Raw genomic sequence first — 15,503 nt, forward strand, 5'->3', positions numbered from 1 at the left:
CTTTGTTTACAGTTTGGTTTCACACAGGAAGTTTTGGTATTTAATAACAGCAATGAGTACATGGAACATTTAGATCTTGTTTCTAATACCTTTCTCAAAAAAAAAAAAAAAGAAAAAATCTGGAGTTGCTGGGTCAGAGATTATACAGAATGAGCCTAGATCTAAATATCAAAAAGTTTAAAAAGGAAAGCTAAATCTTATGGTGCATGTCAAAAGAATACTGGCGCTCACTCAGAGCCCACAGTGTATACTGCGACCAGCTGATCTGAATAACCACATCAAGTAGTGTAATAAATGAGTCCATACTGAAAGATTCACATGTGCCAAGGCAGACTGCACATAAATGAATACTGTGTTAGCTAGCAGATAACCTGCTAACAATAGTAACAGCTAGTATTAGTCGACAGCATCACCATGTTGATGTTTGATGGTTTGTTGTGTGAGAAGAGTATTTACATTTCTCAAGTCCTATAATCCCATGTGAACATGAAATAAACATCAGGTCTGTTGTACAGAATTCCTAAACCACCACACCCTGAAATTTAGTAGTCAAGCAAGGGGCTGGAACATTCCTGAGTGGCATTTGAAAGGGATCTTGGAACAGAAAAGGTAGTCATTGAGCAATAAATCCAAATAAAGTGTGGAGTTGAACTGCATGCCAGTACTGGTTTGTGAGAAGCAGAGTGGTGTAAAATGATATATAGAAAATGGCGTATCCATAGGAACTGAAAATAAAACTCAAGGTACCAGTTTATGTGTTAAAGCCAATTCATGCTTTATGGTCTGTAAGCAGGTCACTTGAGCAAACCTACTAAAAATGATACATCAGAGAAAGGGTAGGTAAGACTACTGAATCTTTTTTCCATAAGTAAACTTTCAAATTGCTGTCACTTTCACAGTTTTGATGGACAATATGCTAATTAATGATCTGTTGCTGGATTACCTAAGATTCTATCTGTAGCTACCTCTGAGTACATCACCTGGTTTTACCAAATCAGTTAATTCTGGCAATTCCAAAGAGCTGTGACTCAATTGATCCAATTTAATCTCACTTTATACGTAAGAAAATAAGGTTTCAATAAAAACTGAACCCAAGTTCAGTAGCAACACAAGAATAGAAGATAATGCTGAGGTGGCTGTTATCAAAACTGTCCTTTATTAATTCTTGCATCACAACTTTGAAAGACTTAAGATACAGTCAATAAAAACAAAATACATTGAATAAAAATATATTCAATGAGTTAGACACTAAGATGTGAAGAGATACAAAACATCTGTAACCAGGGTCTGAAAACCCTAGGAGCTACTCTTCTGAACCATGTTCTTAAGCTCCAGGGAACATTTAATAAGCACATGAACCAACAAGCCAGCTATATAGCTGGACACTGAACAGATGCAGATTCACTGTATAAGGTAAATTTTTCATGACCCACTAATGAACACCTAAAAAGATCTTTAGATTCTAAAGTCACCTCAGACAGGGTGACTAGTGTTTTAAATCAGGGGCAGCATCTAAGTACCTGGAGAGTTAGTTTTAAACTTCACAGACTATCTATCCAATATAATAAATACTTATATGAAATAATGTCAGAAAATTATGCAAATATTAACAGTACAGTGGTCCTAAAATAAGGCACCTCCAGTGTCTAGCCACTACAGTAACTAAATAAATAAATGCATCTGGGTCAATAGTTCACATACAAGCTCTGCTTCATGCTTGGACCACAAACAGCATCACTGGACATCTAGTTCCAAGGCATCAACGATTTGAGCAGCAGAAGGACGATCTTTAGGATCCTCATTAGTGCACACAGAGAAGAGTTCAATGACTTTCTGGTAGGATTCATCCAGCTCCTCCATGTTGATGGATGGCCTGGTCCCCAGAGCGGCATAGTACGCTTCATCATCGAAGTCACTCTCATCAAAGGTTGTATCTGCACATGAGGAGTTAGAAATGGAAACAAGCAAAATCGTGTAAGTCATGGAACAGCTCAACAGCTTACGTCCTGCAACAAGGCAGGGTTACCCAGACCACAGGTTCAACTATTCCTGCCACAGATATTCGCTATTTTCTCTTCATCAAGAAGTTAAGGAAACTTGTAACTAGATACCCCACCTACCCACCCAGCAAATGTAGTTTATTAGAGAAAAATGAGAACCCATGAGTGGATGTTGCGGGAGGTCCTTCCACCCCTCCAACCAATAGCTGCTGTGATACCAGCCCATTGGGGCGTGGTCTCTCTCCCTTTAAAAAAGCGGCTATTTCCTCTGCTCGCTCTCTTCACTTCCTGCTCTGCTGGAGACTAGACTCCCTTCCTGGTTGTGCAGATGGCTGTTGTCTGGGACGGTGATCTGTAAGTTTTCCCCTTTAAATAAATAACACCCTATTAATCATAACTCCAAACTGGTGTGGCCTTGTTCGTGATTTACGCCAACAAGTGGAGAGGTTACATACATAATACCCCTATTCTCAATCTTTATTTCATTTGTATAAGATTAAATATAGCCAAATGAATCACAGTACTACTATAATCTTAAACAACTTGCTATTTAATTTTAACTTAATGAAAAGACAATTTTATGTACTAATTACCACAAAGAAATTCAGATTTATGTTAAAACCTATTTGTATCTATACCTTCATCATCATCATCATCATCTGGAAGATTGATGTGTGGAATACATAAAGTCATCATTTCCCACAGAGTAAGGCCAAAAGCAAACACATCTGCTTTGTCAGTAATAATGCCATTTTCCTCCAACGCTTCTTTGGGTTTCCATGGTTCAGTACCAATATAACAGGCCTCAGGATCAGTCACTAAAACACAAACACACACAAAAATACAAATAGAATAGTCATAAGAACAGTTGTTAAAGATCATGGAGAAAGGCAAGCAACCAACAAAACAACACAAGCAAAACTTATTTGTGTAGGGAGTTCATAAGTTAATCACTATATTCAGCCTCACTATAAAGGATCTGTCCCTTATCAGAATAGGATGTATTAAAATCTTATCAGTTGGTAAGAAAACAACAGTTCTCTTAGAAAGTAACAGAAATTTAGAGTATAGATAGATGTCAAACTTCCAGACTCAAGCCAGACCATCTTGTAAGCGGTGTGACACAGCAGACTACTTCATGTCTAGGTTTTGGTTTTTTTGTAAGCTCTTAATATCACAGAGGCTGAAAGCCAAATGGCATTTCAGTGCTTCCATAATTGCTAAGTCAGGAGCTCAGACTGGCCTTGAAAGTATCTGCCACTCACAGCCCCTTGCAGTCTAAAGTCCTTTTATCAGCTTCAATAGAAGAGCAAAGCCAAAAGAAAACAAAAAACCAGCAAAAAAACATTAATTAGGAAATAATGGACTCTTAGATCAATCTGCAAAGAACATCTCAATAGTATCAAGTCTTCAAATATACAGATCCTTCTTTCTCTATCTGGTTCCACCTTAGTGATGCTTTATAGCTTCCAGACTAGAGGCTTAGACTTAATGGATTTATTCATTTTTTCTTAGATTTTTTAAATATCTTGGAGTTATAAGTGGAATTTTTAACTTCTCATTTTCTTGTTATTTACTAGTATATAGGACTACAATGGACAGCCACTCACTCTAGTACCACTTTTCTTCTAAAATCAATGTCTCTTTACTAGTTGTTTTTGGATTTTCTAGTTCTTATATCAATTTTGATAATTGCATTATTTACTTATTATATATGCAGTGTTCTGCCTGCACACCAGAAGAGGGCATCAGGTCTTATTATAGATGGTTGTGAACACCATGTGGTTGCTGGGAATTGAATTCAGGACCTTTGGAAGAGCAGCCAGTGCTCTTAACCTCTGAGCCATCTCTCCTGATACTGCATTTTCATGTAGGCTGTCATATTTGGTGAAATATGGCTGTCTGTAATAGTCCTTACACAAGTGTTGAGCATGCAGCTGTGACCCTCTTCACACCTCATACTGGTGGCTATGTTCTTTCTTTTCTCAATCTTGAGAGAATTTATTTTTCCACAGTCCAGCTTTTGGTTTTATTAACATTTCCCAGTGACTTCTGTTACTATCTTTCTTATTCCTTCCATTGACAAGGAAGCAGCCAACAGTGGCCCAATGACTCTCCAATAACTACATAAATTTTCATTGCCAAACTCCCAAAACTCAAGGTTCTCCTAAATATTTTGTTAGAAATCTAATTTAATTCCTTTGTCCAGTATTCCATGGCATCTTCCTTGAGGCAAAATTTCCTTTATATGTTTAAAAACTCTATTTCTCTAAGATAAACCAAATTCACTGGACAGTATTAAAGTTACCCTAAAAATATAATTCTTCAGTATTTCATTACTATAATCTCCATTTTATACAAGGATAGAATTGAAAACAAAATGCTTATAACTCACTTCCAAACAATAGGGGAGAAAAACAAGCAGTTTGTTTAATCAAAGAATCTTATCTTCAAAATTCTTCTTTGAGGCTTTCAATAGATGTACAAGTAGAGAAACATTTGAAGAGAAAAGGGAAGCTATAATAGTCCTGCTTAGCATCATTGGATCAGAATACCCAGAAGCTGGGGAAGTTCTAGTCTGGTGGGTGTGTCTTTCCAAAGTTATTCAAGTAAAATCCAAACTAGTAAGAGCCAGTGTGGGCACAGACTCAAGACTGGAAAGACTGTGAGTCTGACAGTCCATGTAGCAACAGAAGAAGCTGGGCACTCAGAGGAAGCAAAACACCAAAGACACTCTGTATTACACACTTTTCATAAACAGTTCATTTTAAACCATGTGGGTTTATTATGTTGTAGAATGCAAAAATTAGGAGTTCAAAATTTGTATGAATTTAAAACAATGTTACTTACCAGTCATATTTTCATCCAGTGGCAGAGAGACTCCTACATCACAGATTTTAATTGTTTCAAAATCACCTTTAATTACAACATTTGAAGACTTTATGTCTCCATGAAGCAGCTTCTTTTCTTGATGCAGATACTAAAATGGTAAAAACAATCAAATACATGAGTAGAAAAAAAACTAATAAAAGTTCTTTTAATAAAACAATGACTTGAGTCAGGCAGTGGTGGCACACGCCTTGGGAGGCAGAGGCAGAGGATCTCTGAATGCATGGCAGCCTGGTCTACAGAGCAAGTTCCAGGACAGCCAGGGCAGAAGCCCTGTCTCGGGAGGAGGGAAGAACAAACAAACAAACAAACAGCAATGACTTGAACTCCCTTTGTGAACTGGACTTATTTGTTTCAGTGTGTGAATCCAGGAAGGGGACAGGGACAGGCCATGTTATTTAAATTTTTCCTTAAAGATGTCTGAATTCTTAAAGCCCATATAATTTCCTATCCGATTTCAAAACACTCCAATTTCACTTGAGGCCAATAGTTTTGAATTTTGAAATTTTCACAATAACAAGTATCTCAAATTGTGATGTAATGCAAGACTAGCAGGTGCCATGGGGACACTATAATCATGTGCAGATGCAGAGATGTACCCCAGAGCTATATTATGTTTTCTACATGAACTCCTTCTGGGGTGTACGTAATTATAGTCACATTTTGAAGAGTGCAGCAAAATGGCTGTTCATTTGTCAGCAGCTGAGCTCTATACTGTGAGCCCAGCTTAGAAGGGAGAGACCATTCTTGCTGTGATCTGCCCTTCCACAGGAGCTTCTATGCTTGCTGCAAATGCTGAAATGCTTACACCATGTGCTGAATAGGCCCCAACATGGTTGCATTATTAATTTCATTATATATACATAATTAAAGCCATCAGTCAGTAAGTAATTTAGATGTTTCTCCTTTTGTTTCTGTTTTGTGAGACAGGGTTTCTGTGTAGACCTGGCTCTCCTGGAACGCACTCTGTAGACCAGGCTGGCCTCGAACTCCCAGAGATCTGCCTGCCTCAGTCTCACTGGAATTAAAGGTGTGTGCTACCATGCCCAGCTCTGTCCTACTTAAAGTTATCTATAAATGTAATGTACTAAATTGTACTGAATGTATTTACAATGCTTTTTTCCCAATCTGCTCCATAAACCAATTTCATATGAAACTTTAGCGTGTCACCCTGACATCACTCTCATCATTACACTGTGAGTCACCAGTAGTTTTCTAAAGTCACTATTACTAGTGTATAATTAGTATATACATTTCTTCCCTTCCTTATGTTGTATCTATCCAAAAACACAGCAGCATAGGTATAAGCCATGTTTAAGTTCTTCACAGTTCTCCAAAGCTATGTGAAATAGAACAGCACAGTTACCTTTAGCCCTCTTGCCATGTGCAGAGCAACTTTGAGAATGACAGCGGCTGGAAAGGGGCGCCCGCTGTCTTTGTTGCGCTCTTCTATTAAGTCATTCAGAGACTTCTCGCCTCCATACTCCATAGCGAGGCACAGACTGCCATCACTGGCCTCAGTAAAGGCGCGATACCCTTAAGAAAATGTGACATTCTTCTATTAGTCTGGAAACCAGGGCTTCTTCGGTAGTGTAACTTGGACCTGAACTAACAAAATGAGACAGCTATCGTTTACAAAATTAACCCGCAGCTATAATTTCAATGCCTTCAAGCATGTCCAGCACCACAGATCACCATAGTTTTAATATGCTTTCGTAAACAGAATGATCCCACCATCCCCATTAGTACCAAAAATGCAAAGTGAAGACAATGTAAGAACCCATTTAATAAATGTAAATGTTCTGAAATCCTCACAGCACCTGCACCAAATGACTACACCTCAACTCCACAAGGGTTAGAGAAATACAAGCACTTAAAGATCTAAAATATGTGGGTCTTAAATGATGTTCTTAGATTTATGTGTGTGAATAAATGTGCATCACGTATGTGCCTGGTACCAGTGAAAGTCAAGACAGTGGCTCCCCCGTGGACAGTTGTGAGCCCCATGCATTTGCCAACAACTGAACCCGAATCCTCTGCAAGTGCGACAAGTCCTCCTACCGCTTCGTCTCTCCACCCACATTAGACAATCCACATTGCCTTTATCTTTACTAGCATAACCACTTCAGAGCGCATCTATACTGTTTCTAGAACTACAGAATATTGCTCTACCGCATACCACCATCAAGTCAACCTGCACTTACCTATGATGTTTGGGTGATGAAGGTTTTTTAAAATCTTAGCTTCATCAGTCAGTCTCTTCTGATACACACTTCGGTAATCATCATTACAGATAGGATTGATCTTTTTCACAGCCCAAGGAGAATGAGACAATCCTCTTGGAGATCTAAAATATACACATGTAAATTTAAAAAGGTACACAATGAATTTTAAAAGTCCCCAAACTGACTCCAGAGAAATATATGTATTTAAAAATATATAAAACTCTTTAGATCATCGACACCTGATACATTTCTGTTTAAACTAAGTCAGTGAGTCTTGATGCACTGAACAGCACCTGACATCTCAGCTCTGAGAAGGGATTAAAGGGATTAAAGATAAACATGGAATGTTATGAATTTATAAAAGTACAATTAAGGGCTGGAGAGATGGCTCAGAGGTAAAGAGCATTGACTGCTCTTCCAAAGGTCTTGAGTTCAATTCCCAGCAACCACACGGTGGCTCACAACCATCTGTAATGAGGTCTGGTGCCCTCTTCTGGCCTGCAGACATACACACAGACAGGATATTGTATACATAATAAATAAAATATTTTTTAAAAAAGTACAATTAAACAAAAACTGCTTTTTTATTAGAATTTTAGAAAAATTTTCTAACATTTCTATCCTGGGGCTAGAGAGATGGCTCAGTAGTTAAGAGCATTGCCTGTTCTTCCAAAGGTCCCGAGTTCAATTCCCAGCAACCACACGGTGGCTCACAACCATCTGTAATGAGGTCTGGTGCCCTCTTCTGGCCTGCAGACATACACACAGACAGAATATTGTATACATAATAAATAAATATTTAAAAAAAAATTCTATCCTGGCATGTCAGTCTACTTTATCAAACACTTTATCTATATGAGTTACAAGATTCTATAATTAATATTAAAGAAATTTAAGGAGATACTCAAAAAAAGTCTGTATGTTCTCCTTCATTATTTGAAATTTCATATACATATTTTCTGATCAAATATACTTTCCGTCCCCTCCCCTCTAATCCTCGTGTGCTCTTTATCCACTAGGCCTGCTGAGTCCACTTAGTGCATGGGTAGGAGGCCATCTCCCGGGGCGAGGGTAGCTCCTTAGGGGCTACACCCTTCCCTATAGCCATTAAACTGCCAAACGTCCCCCATCCGTGACATGTTCTTCTTCACTATTCCAACTCCCCACAAACAACAGCGATTCTCCTACACCACATTCAAAGCCATGTTCTAGGATCTTTCCAGCACTTCACCTTCTTAGCGAAGCCAGAAAAGGGCTAAGCTACTTCCCTCTAATAACCGCTAGAATAACCGCTAGGAGGAACGCGGGGGGGGGGGGGATGTCGGTCTGAGAACTGGAATGGGGAGGAACTTGCCCACCGCAAGCACATGGACCTAAGTCCCACAAGCTGGAAGTCCTGCACTCACCTTTTCATTAGGTAAACGTTGACCCCAGTCCCGAAGCCGAGCTTCTGCATGAATGGAGAGGCAGGGATATTTACATATGGAGTCGAACATAATACTACAAATCAAAAACAAAAGCCAGTGATTGAAAACAGCAGCAGTACAAAAGTATCTTGACAGTCTGAAAACACTGTGGTAAGTTAGTGATAGCATTTTTTTTTTTTTTTACAGAGTACATGAGTACCCTTTGACCAAGACTACTTCTATAACTCACAGTAACTAATGTAAATGGCCTGTTTGGGGGCATACAAGCTAATTTTAAAAATCTAATTATTACTCTCTCGCTCTGTGTGTGTGTGTGTGTGTGTGTGTGTGTATGCAGATGTGACTGCCATGGCACACACATGGGAGTCAGAGGACAGCTTTTGAACTTGGTTCTGTTTGGGCAAATTACACTTAATTACACTTAGGTCAACCTGTTGAGCCATCCCACTGGTCCTTTAAATATATATATATATATATTATATAATAAATTATATATGGTTTTCAAGATAGGATTTCCTCTGTGTAGCCTTGGCTGTCCTGGAACTTGCTCTGTAAACCAGGCTGGCCTCAAACTCACAGAGATCTGCCTGCTTTTGTCTCCTGAGTGCAGGGCTTAAACATGTTTGCTACCACTGCCTGGTCCTTTATGTACATTCTTAAAGGGCTATTTCAAAATAACAAATATAAAGGCTGGTAAGATGGCCCAGGGGTCAAGATCACTTGCTGCTCTTACAAAGGACCAGAGTTTAATTTCCAGCACACACATCACAGCTTACAACCATCTGTAACTCCAACTTCTAGAGAATCCAATGCCTTCTTCTGGCCTCCAAGGGTAACCACAAGCATGTGGCAAGTGCACACGTGCACACACGTACACACTCTCATAAAAATATATCTTAAAGAGATAATAAAGAAGGAAATCAAACAAGCAAGCATGAGCAAATCCCAATGTGGTCCTGAGGGTCCACCAGGAAGGTCACCTTTGTGACACTGTGACACATCATCTACAAAGATCATGCTCAAAAACAGCACTCTAAGCACAAACACAGAAACAGAAAATTGCAAGAAAACTTTGTAATGTTTTAAGTACTTTTATGATGCTGTGCTGAGACACATTCATAGCTGTCCACAGGCTGAACACGCCTGGAACTATGTACAACCTGGCCTTTTACATAGCTTCCTGATCCTGTGACATGTGCCCAAGGAGACACATACACACATCATTGACACATATGTTCGAATTTGCTTTGGCATCTGCAAAAACAAAAACGAAACAAATCTAATTCAGAGCAATCTATACTTATTACAAGGATGAGGCAGTTCTGCTTGTGGTCAGGAATAAGCTGCTCTTGGAGCTGCCCTCTCTGTGAACTGCAACACCTGACAAAATAGTTTTCAGATGCATGGCAAGAGGCAGAGCAGAGCTGCAACCTCTGAGCAAAGACGAACTGATGAAGTAAGCCCTGTCATCACCCCATGCCCTGAAAGGCAGTCCCAGGCTTAAGCAGAGGAAACAGCACAATACTGTCAAACCACAGAGACAGAGAGCAGAGGTCAAGGAGGGCTAGGTAGCTGTGGAGCAGAACACAGGAGGGAGCTGAAAGACAATGCACAAAACAAAAGATTTCCAGTAAAGTGCTTGGCTAATACTTAGCTGCACACCTATTGGGTAGTATTCCCCCAAGCCAGGAAAGCAATGCAAGTCTAGGAGTAAGATCACTTTATCATCATCAGCCAGATCAGGCGGCACTGCAGCCAACTGTTACGTAAAGCCCTCTAAAGGGTAACTATTCAATACTACCGCTAACTTTTAGCCCAAGCAAAGTCTGTAAGAAAGCTTAAAGGCCAGCCTCAAAAGGCACAGGGTCACAATCATTCACAAATAGACAAGGATGGCAGAACAACAAATCATAAAACAGATACACATCTCAGAAAGATGCCCACTGATGTAAAGGATAGTCTGGGCACACTAAGGGATAAAGAGATGTTCTTAAAGGTCCTCATGGGCTGCGGGTGGGAGCACAAGCTATAATCTCAGAACTCAGAGGCAAATGTGGGGCTGGAGTCTGACAAATGCATCTGTGAACAACCACAGCTAACCTGCATTGGGAACAACACAAATATGCCCATTAGCACCTCTATTCAAAAGCGTGCTGACCCAGTGTAACAGGGTGATGTTTAAAGTTAGAGAGATTGCAGTGGGAAAAAAATTGCTAAAATTTCTATTACTCTACACATGACCAACACAAGATACCCTAAACATGACCCTCTGCTGACTGGAATGTCTTCAAGTACAAATTCCTTCAGACCCCAGGAAATCTGCTCGTTTTTGTCATCATACATCTTGAGGTTTCTCAAACCACTCCCCATGAACCCGTGGGTATTCGAGAGAACTAGATCTGAAGTCTGTACAGAAGCTCCTCTAGCACGTGCCATACTACACAGTCTGTACTTGCCAGTCCGTAACGTCCACCTCTCTGAGCTTTCGTGGATTTCTGCTTCACAAGGTTTAACTATTTTATATACACTGGTTGTAACATACAATAAAACAGCATACAAAAAAAAATATCCTAAACAAGCCAGGTGGTGGTCTGATCTCAGCACTCAAAAGGCAGAGGCAGAAGGATCTCTAAGTTCGGGCCAGCCTGATCTACAGAGCAGTTCCAAGGACAGTCAGGACTACACAGGTCAACCCTGTCTGGAAAAATATAAACAAACCAAAAATATCCTAAACAATCTTCAAGAGGCATCAACAGGTAAAAATGCTTGCTATGCAATCGATGTTTGACTCCTGGAGGAATCCTAGGAATCTCCTCCTGGAAGGGGAGAACCAACGCCAGCTAACATCTGGTTCAAGTCAGAAGGCCATCACCAGGAAGAACCTAAAATCAAAAACAACCATGTCTAGTCCACACTATTAGACACTCCGTAATGGTTAGCATGGTTGTTATAACCAATGCCATGAATGTTAACAATGACAAGGAGCAAACACTAAAACTTTTCTAGTAGAAACAGCAACAAGGAAAGGTCTTACTTCTGCAATCTTACCAGATTTCCTTTTTTCAGACAATTTGTTTGGTGTCTTGAAATCATTAATTCCTTCCATTGTAGCAACCACTTTAGGTCCTATAATGAAAACAAGCCAAGTTATAATGCAGCTATAAAGAACAACACTCAGAAGAATCCCATAACATCACTTTATCATGGAAATATACAATTTGAGAACTGAAAATAACCTCAGCAAATACTTCATCCAATTTTATTTACAATGGTAAAATTGAAACCCAGAGATACAATTATTTACTCATGTAATACTCATACTATCAGTGATTAGGGGTTGTGGTTTTTACTATAAAATGTATACTTAGAGGCCAGAGATAAAGCTCAGAAGGAAAAGGCACTTGCTGCCAAGCCTGCCAACTTGAGTTCAATTCCTGAAACCCATATAGTACAGAAAACCAATTCCCACAAGATGTCTTCTGACCTCCACACACACTGTGGCACACACTTGCCCACACACATATTCAACATATGTGTGTGTGTGTGTGTATATATATATGTGTGTGTGTTTAACATTTTTATATAAAAAAATTTAATTACATTTATTTACATATATATGTGTATGGTTTTTCAAGATAGGGTTTCTCTGTGTAGTCCTAGCTGTCCTGAAACTTGCTCTGTAGACCAGGCTGACCTCTAACTCATAGAGATCTGCCTGTCTCTGCCTCCCGAGTGCTGGGATTAAAGGCGTGCACCACCACCACCTGGTTTAAAAAAACTTTAAAAATACAAACTTGAATTAGAAAAAATACTTAGTTCAAAAAAGTACACAAGACCTGGGGATGCAGCGCAGTGGGAGAGTGTTAGCCTAGCATGCACATGGCCGTGAGTTCCATCCCCAGAGCCAAAACATAAGGTAAGCAGTACGTTTCCCTCTCACACTTCTCAGGAGGTACAAACAGGTCTCGTTTTCCTTAAAGACTAGTGTATATGTGTACCTCTAATACCAGCACTTGGAGGCTAAAACCAGCTTGGGCAACAGTGAGACCCTGCCTCAAACAAAACAAAAGTAGAAAACCGCATCCAAACAGCAACACTCCCAACACAGTGGGAAGTACTCCTTAGGTGTTGAGTGCAGAGCACAGCGTGGCATCCGCATACAAAGGAACGAAGTGTTGCCATGGACAACACAAATGAACCAAGAAAACATGCTAAGTGAACAAAACCAGATATAGAAGCCACGCATAGGCTTCCATTGACGGCGCATGTCTAAAGCTGTCCAGAAAATGTCTTGATTTCCCGACGACTTAACTGTGGCTACGGGAAAAAGTTTAAAAAATGGGGGGTTGGGGGGTGGGAGTGGGAGGCTTTCTAGATTGAACAAATGAAAAAAAAAAAGAGGGTATGGGATATTGGGAGCTCATTTGTGAATGTTTTATTGGATCTTGGAGGAAAGGTCAAACAGGTAGCCAAATACAGATCTTGAACAAAGCTTAAGACGTGATTTTTGTGGGCTTATCAACAGAGATTGGGTATCACTGATTTCCTAGATGAGAATGGGTGCAACCCTCAGCACCCAGTTCAGGAAAACAGGGGAACAAATCAGTCTGTAGAATACAAGCCATGTGCAAATTTCTTGGCAAAGAGTGGCCTGGAGAATATCAATGTCCATGTTCCTGCAGCTTGAAGACTGGATACAAAGATGCATCCTGTTTTTAAAAGATTAAAACACCAGCCTGGCTGGTGGTGCGCATGCCTTTAATTCCAGCGGTCCTGAGGCAGAGGCAGGCGGATCTCTGTGAGTTCAAGGCCAGCCTGGGCTGCAAAGGGAGTTCCAAACATAAGCATAGAAAAAACTCTCTCTCAAGAAAACAAACTGAACAAACAAAAAAGATTAAAATACCGAGATCTATGTGAGTTCGAGACCAGCCTGGTCTACAGAGTTAGTTCCAGGACAGGCTCCAAAGCCACAGAGAAACCCTGTCTCGAAAAAAAAAAAAAATACCGAGATCTAAATGTTCCAACATTCCCTTACATTCTTTTTAAAGATTTATTTACTTATGTATACAGTGTACACCAGACTTCATTACAGATGGTTGTAAACTACCACGCGGTTGCTGGGAATTGAACTCAGGTCCTCTGGAAGAGCAGCCAGCTCTTAAATGCTGAGCCATCTCTCCAGGCCCAATAGTCCCTTACATTCTGAACACTCAAAACTACCTTACCTTCCACTTAATACTATTTATACCAAAATATGCTATGTACCACCCATTCTGGTTGTCTGATGGTATTTTTCCTTCCTGACTGAGTTTGAGCCTTTGTCTATGTACTGTCTAGGTCTGCATATACTTTCCGTAGATGTTCACTGTTAAGTTACTATATTAACTTTAAACCACGTCACCTTGAGGCTTAGGGTTCAAAGGGCACATCTGATAGAGCTGGTGGATCTACTTGCTAAGCTCTGGTCATGTTTTGTTCTGTTGAATCTGGGTTTCACCCAAGCTTAACGGGCCTTGAGCAGCCTGTGTGTACCTGGCTAATACCCAATGTTACACCCTCTTGCTTCAGTTCCGAAGGGACTGAGATCACAAGCCTACACCATGCTTGGTTAATCTGATAACTGCTTTTGACATTTCATTTTTCATTATGTAGCTGTGTGTGGCAAGGGGTTGGGTGGTATATGCCCAGCAATACAGGTGCCTGAGGTGAAGGATGGAATTACAGGAACCTGTTGGGTCACTCATCACCGGTGTTGGGAACCAGGTCAGCCCTGTTCCCCAAGAGCAGAGCGGGCTCTAATTACTGAATCAACTCTCCAGCGCTCCTGCCCATAACTTTATATTATTGTTTTAACAGTACTTGGCTTTTCAAAAGTATTCTTTTATTAGGATATGCTAACTCTACAAGGTTATGGGTTCCACTATGAATTTTCATGTATGTATGTGAATATCTTTTTAAAAAAAAAAATCAATATCCCCCGCGCGTAGGAAACTACCCACAGCCACATTCCTGCCTTGTCTTCAGTCTCCACTCCCTAGTGCTGGGGCCACAGGCACTCTTTTGGTCCTGAGGAAGGAACCCAGGGCTGCACGCAGGCTGGGCACGGACTGTACCCAATGGGTTACTGCCCCTGGTCACATCTCTACCCTTTCTACTGTGGCCTTAGTTTAAAAATCAGAAGCATTCGCTTAGAGGTCCTTCCCCGTCCTCTATGGAGAAAGCGGTGATTTCCTCCCTGAACCCCCAAACTCCCCGCGACCCAGGAGCTCAGGGTCAGACTGCGCGATGGTTCCAAGGGGGTTCCCCTATTCTCCGTCCGCTGTCTTCCCCTAGGTCCTCCCTCGATCCTCCCCCGGCCGCCCGCTGCGTACCCGCAGTCAGCTGTCCTTCCCGGCAGAGCTCCTCGGCCGCTGTCCTCTGGGTCCCGGGTCCTCCCCTCGCGACTGTCTTTTCTCCCGTCCGCTGTCCTCCCTCGAGTCCACCACGCTTTCCCTTACCACAGCCACACCCACCTGGTCCTGGAGGTGCAGGAACTCGCTCTAACCGCCGCAGCGTTCAGGCGTTTTCAAAGGTCGCGCCGCGCCGGCTGGCACCAGGGCAGAACCTGCCAGCTGGCTCAAAGCTGTCGGGACAGCGGCTCCGGGAAGTGCAGGGACAGCGGCTCCGGGAAGTGCAGGGACAGTTACTGGAGCTCCAGTAACCGCCGCCGCCTTCAGGACGCGCGCACTTTCAAAGATCCCGCCGCGGACTACGGGGCGGCACTAGGGTCAGAACTCCTGCGTTCGTTCGCGCAATGCGTCTTGCTCTGCATGGGCTTCCAGGTTTGACAGATGCCAAAGAGAAGGGACCTTCCAGAGGAATGGCTGGAAAGGTTCTATAGGAAGTATCAGGCCTTCGGAAGAACAGATGTTGGCCCAAACCCTAAAATGTGCGTCTGTTTTGAAGGCAAATCTACCCAAACT

General features: G+C 41.3%; 1 protein-coding gene across 2 annotated transcripts; it reads right to left on the bottom strand.

Annotated features, from left to right (window-relative positions):
- Positions 1 to 1,154: 1,154 nt before the first annotated feature.
- On the bottom strand, positions 1,155 to 15,276 carry Pbk (PDZ binding kinase). 2 transcript variants are annotated; one of them, XM_050152364.1, is made up of 8 exons: positions 14,913 to 15,045; positions 11,590 to 11,667; positions 8,521 to 8,614; positions 7,094 to 7,236; positions 6,256 to 6,425; positions 4,851 to 4,980; positions 2,639 to 2,818; positions 1,155 to 1,934 (listed from the first exon to the last, which is right to left on the bottom strand). In XM_050152364.1, the coding sequence occupies exons 2-8, from the start codon at positions 11,645 to 11,647 to the stop codon at positions 1,735 to 1,737; spliced, it is 975 nt and encodes a 324-aa protein (XP_050008321.1). In that variant the 5' UTR covers positions 11,648 to 11,667; positions 14,913 to 15,045; the 3' UTR covers positions 1,155 to 1,734. The 2 variants fall into 2 exon arrangements, with proteins under 2 accessions (XP_050008321.1, XP_050008320.1); XM_050152363.1 differs by lacking the exon at positions 14,913 to 15,045 and adding an exon at positions 15,054 to 15,276 and having other exon boundaries at positions 1,157 to 1,934.
- Positions 15,277 to 15,503: the final 227 nt, after the last annotated feature.

Source organism: Alexandromys fortis, unplaced genomic scaffold (genome assembly GCF_014885135.2).
Source record: "Alexandromys fortis isolate MF-2015 unplaced genomic scaffold, M_Fortis_MF-2015_v1.1 scaffold_75, whole genome shotgun sequence".
Lineage (NCBI taxonomy): Eukaryota > Metazoa > Chordata > Mammalia > Rodentia > Cricetidae > Alexandromys > Alexandromys fortis.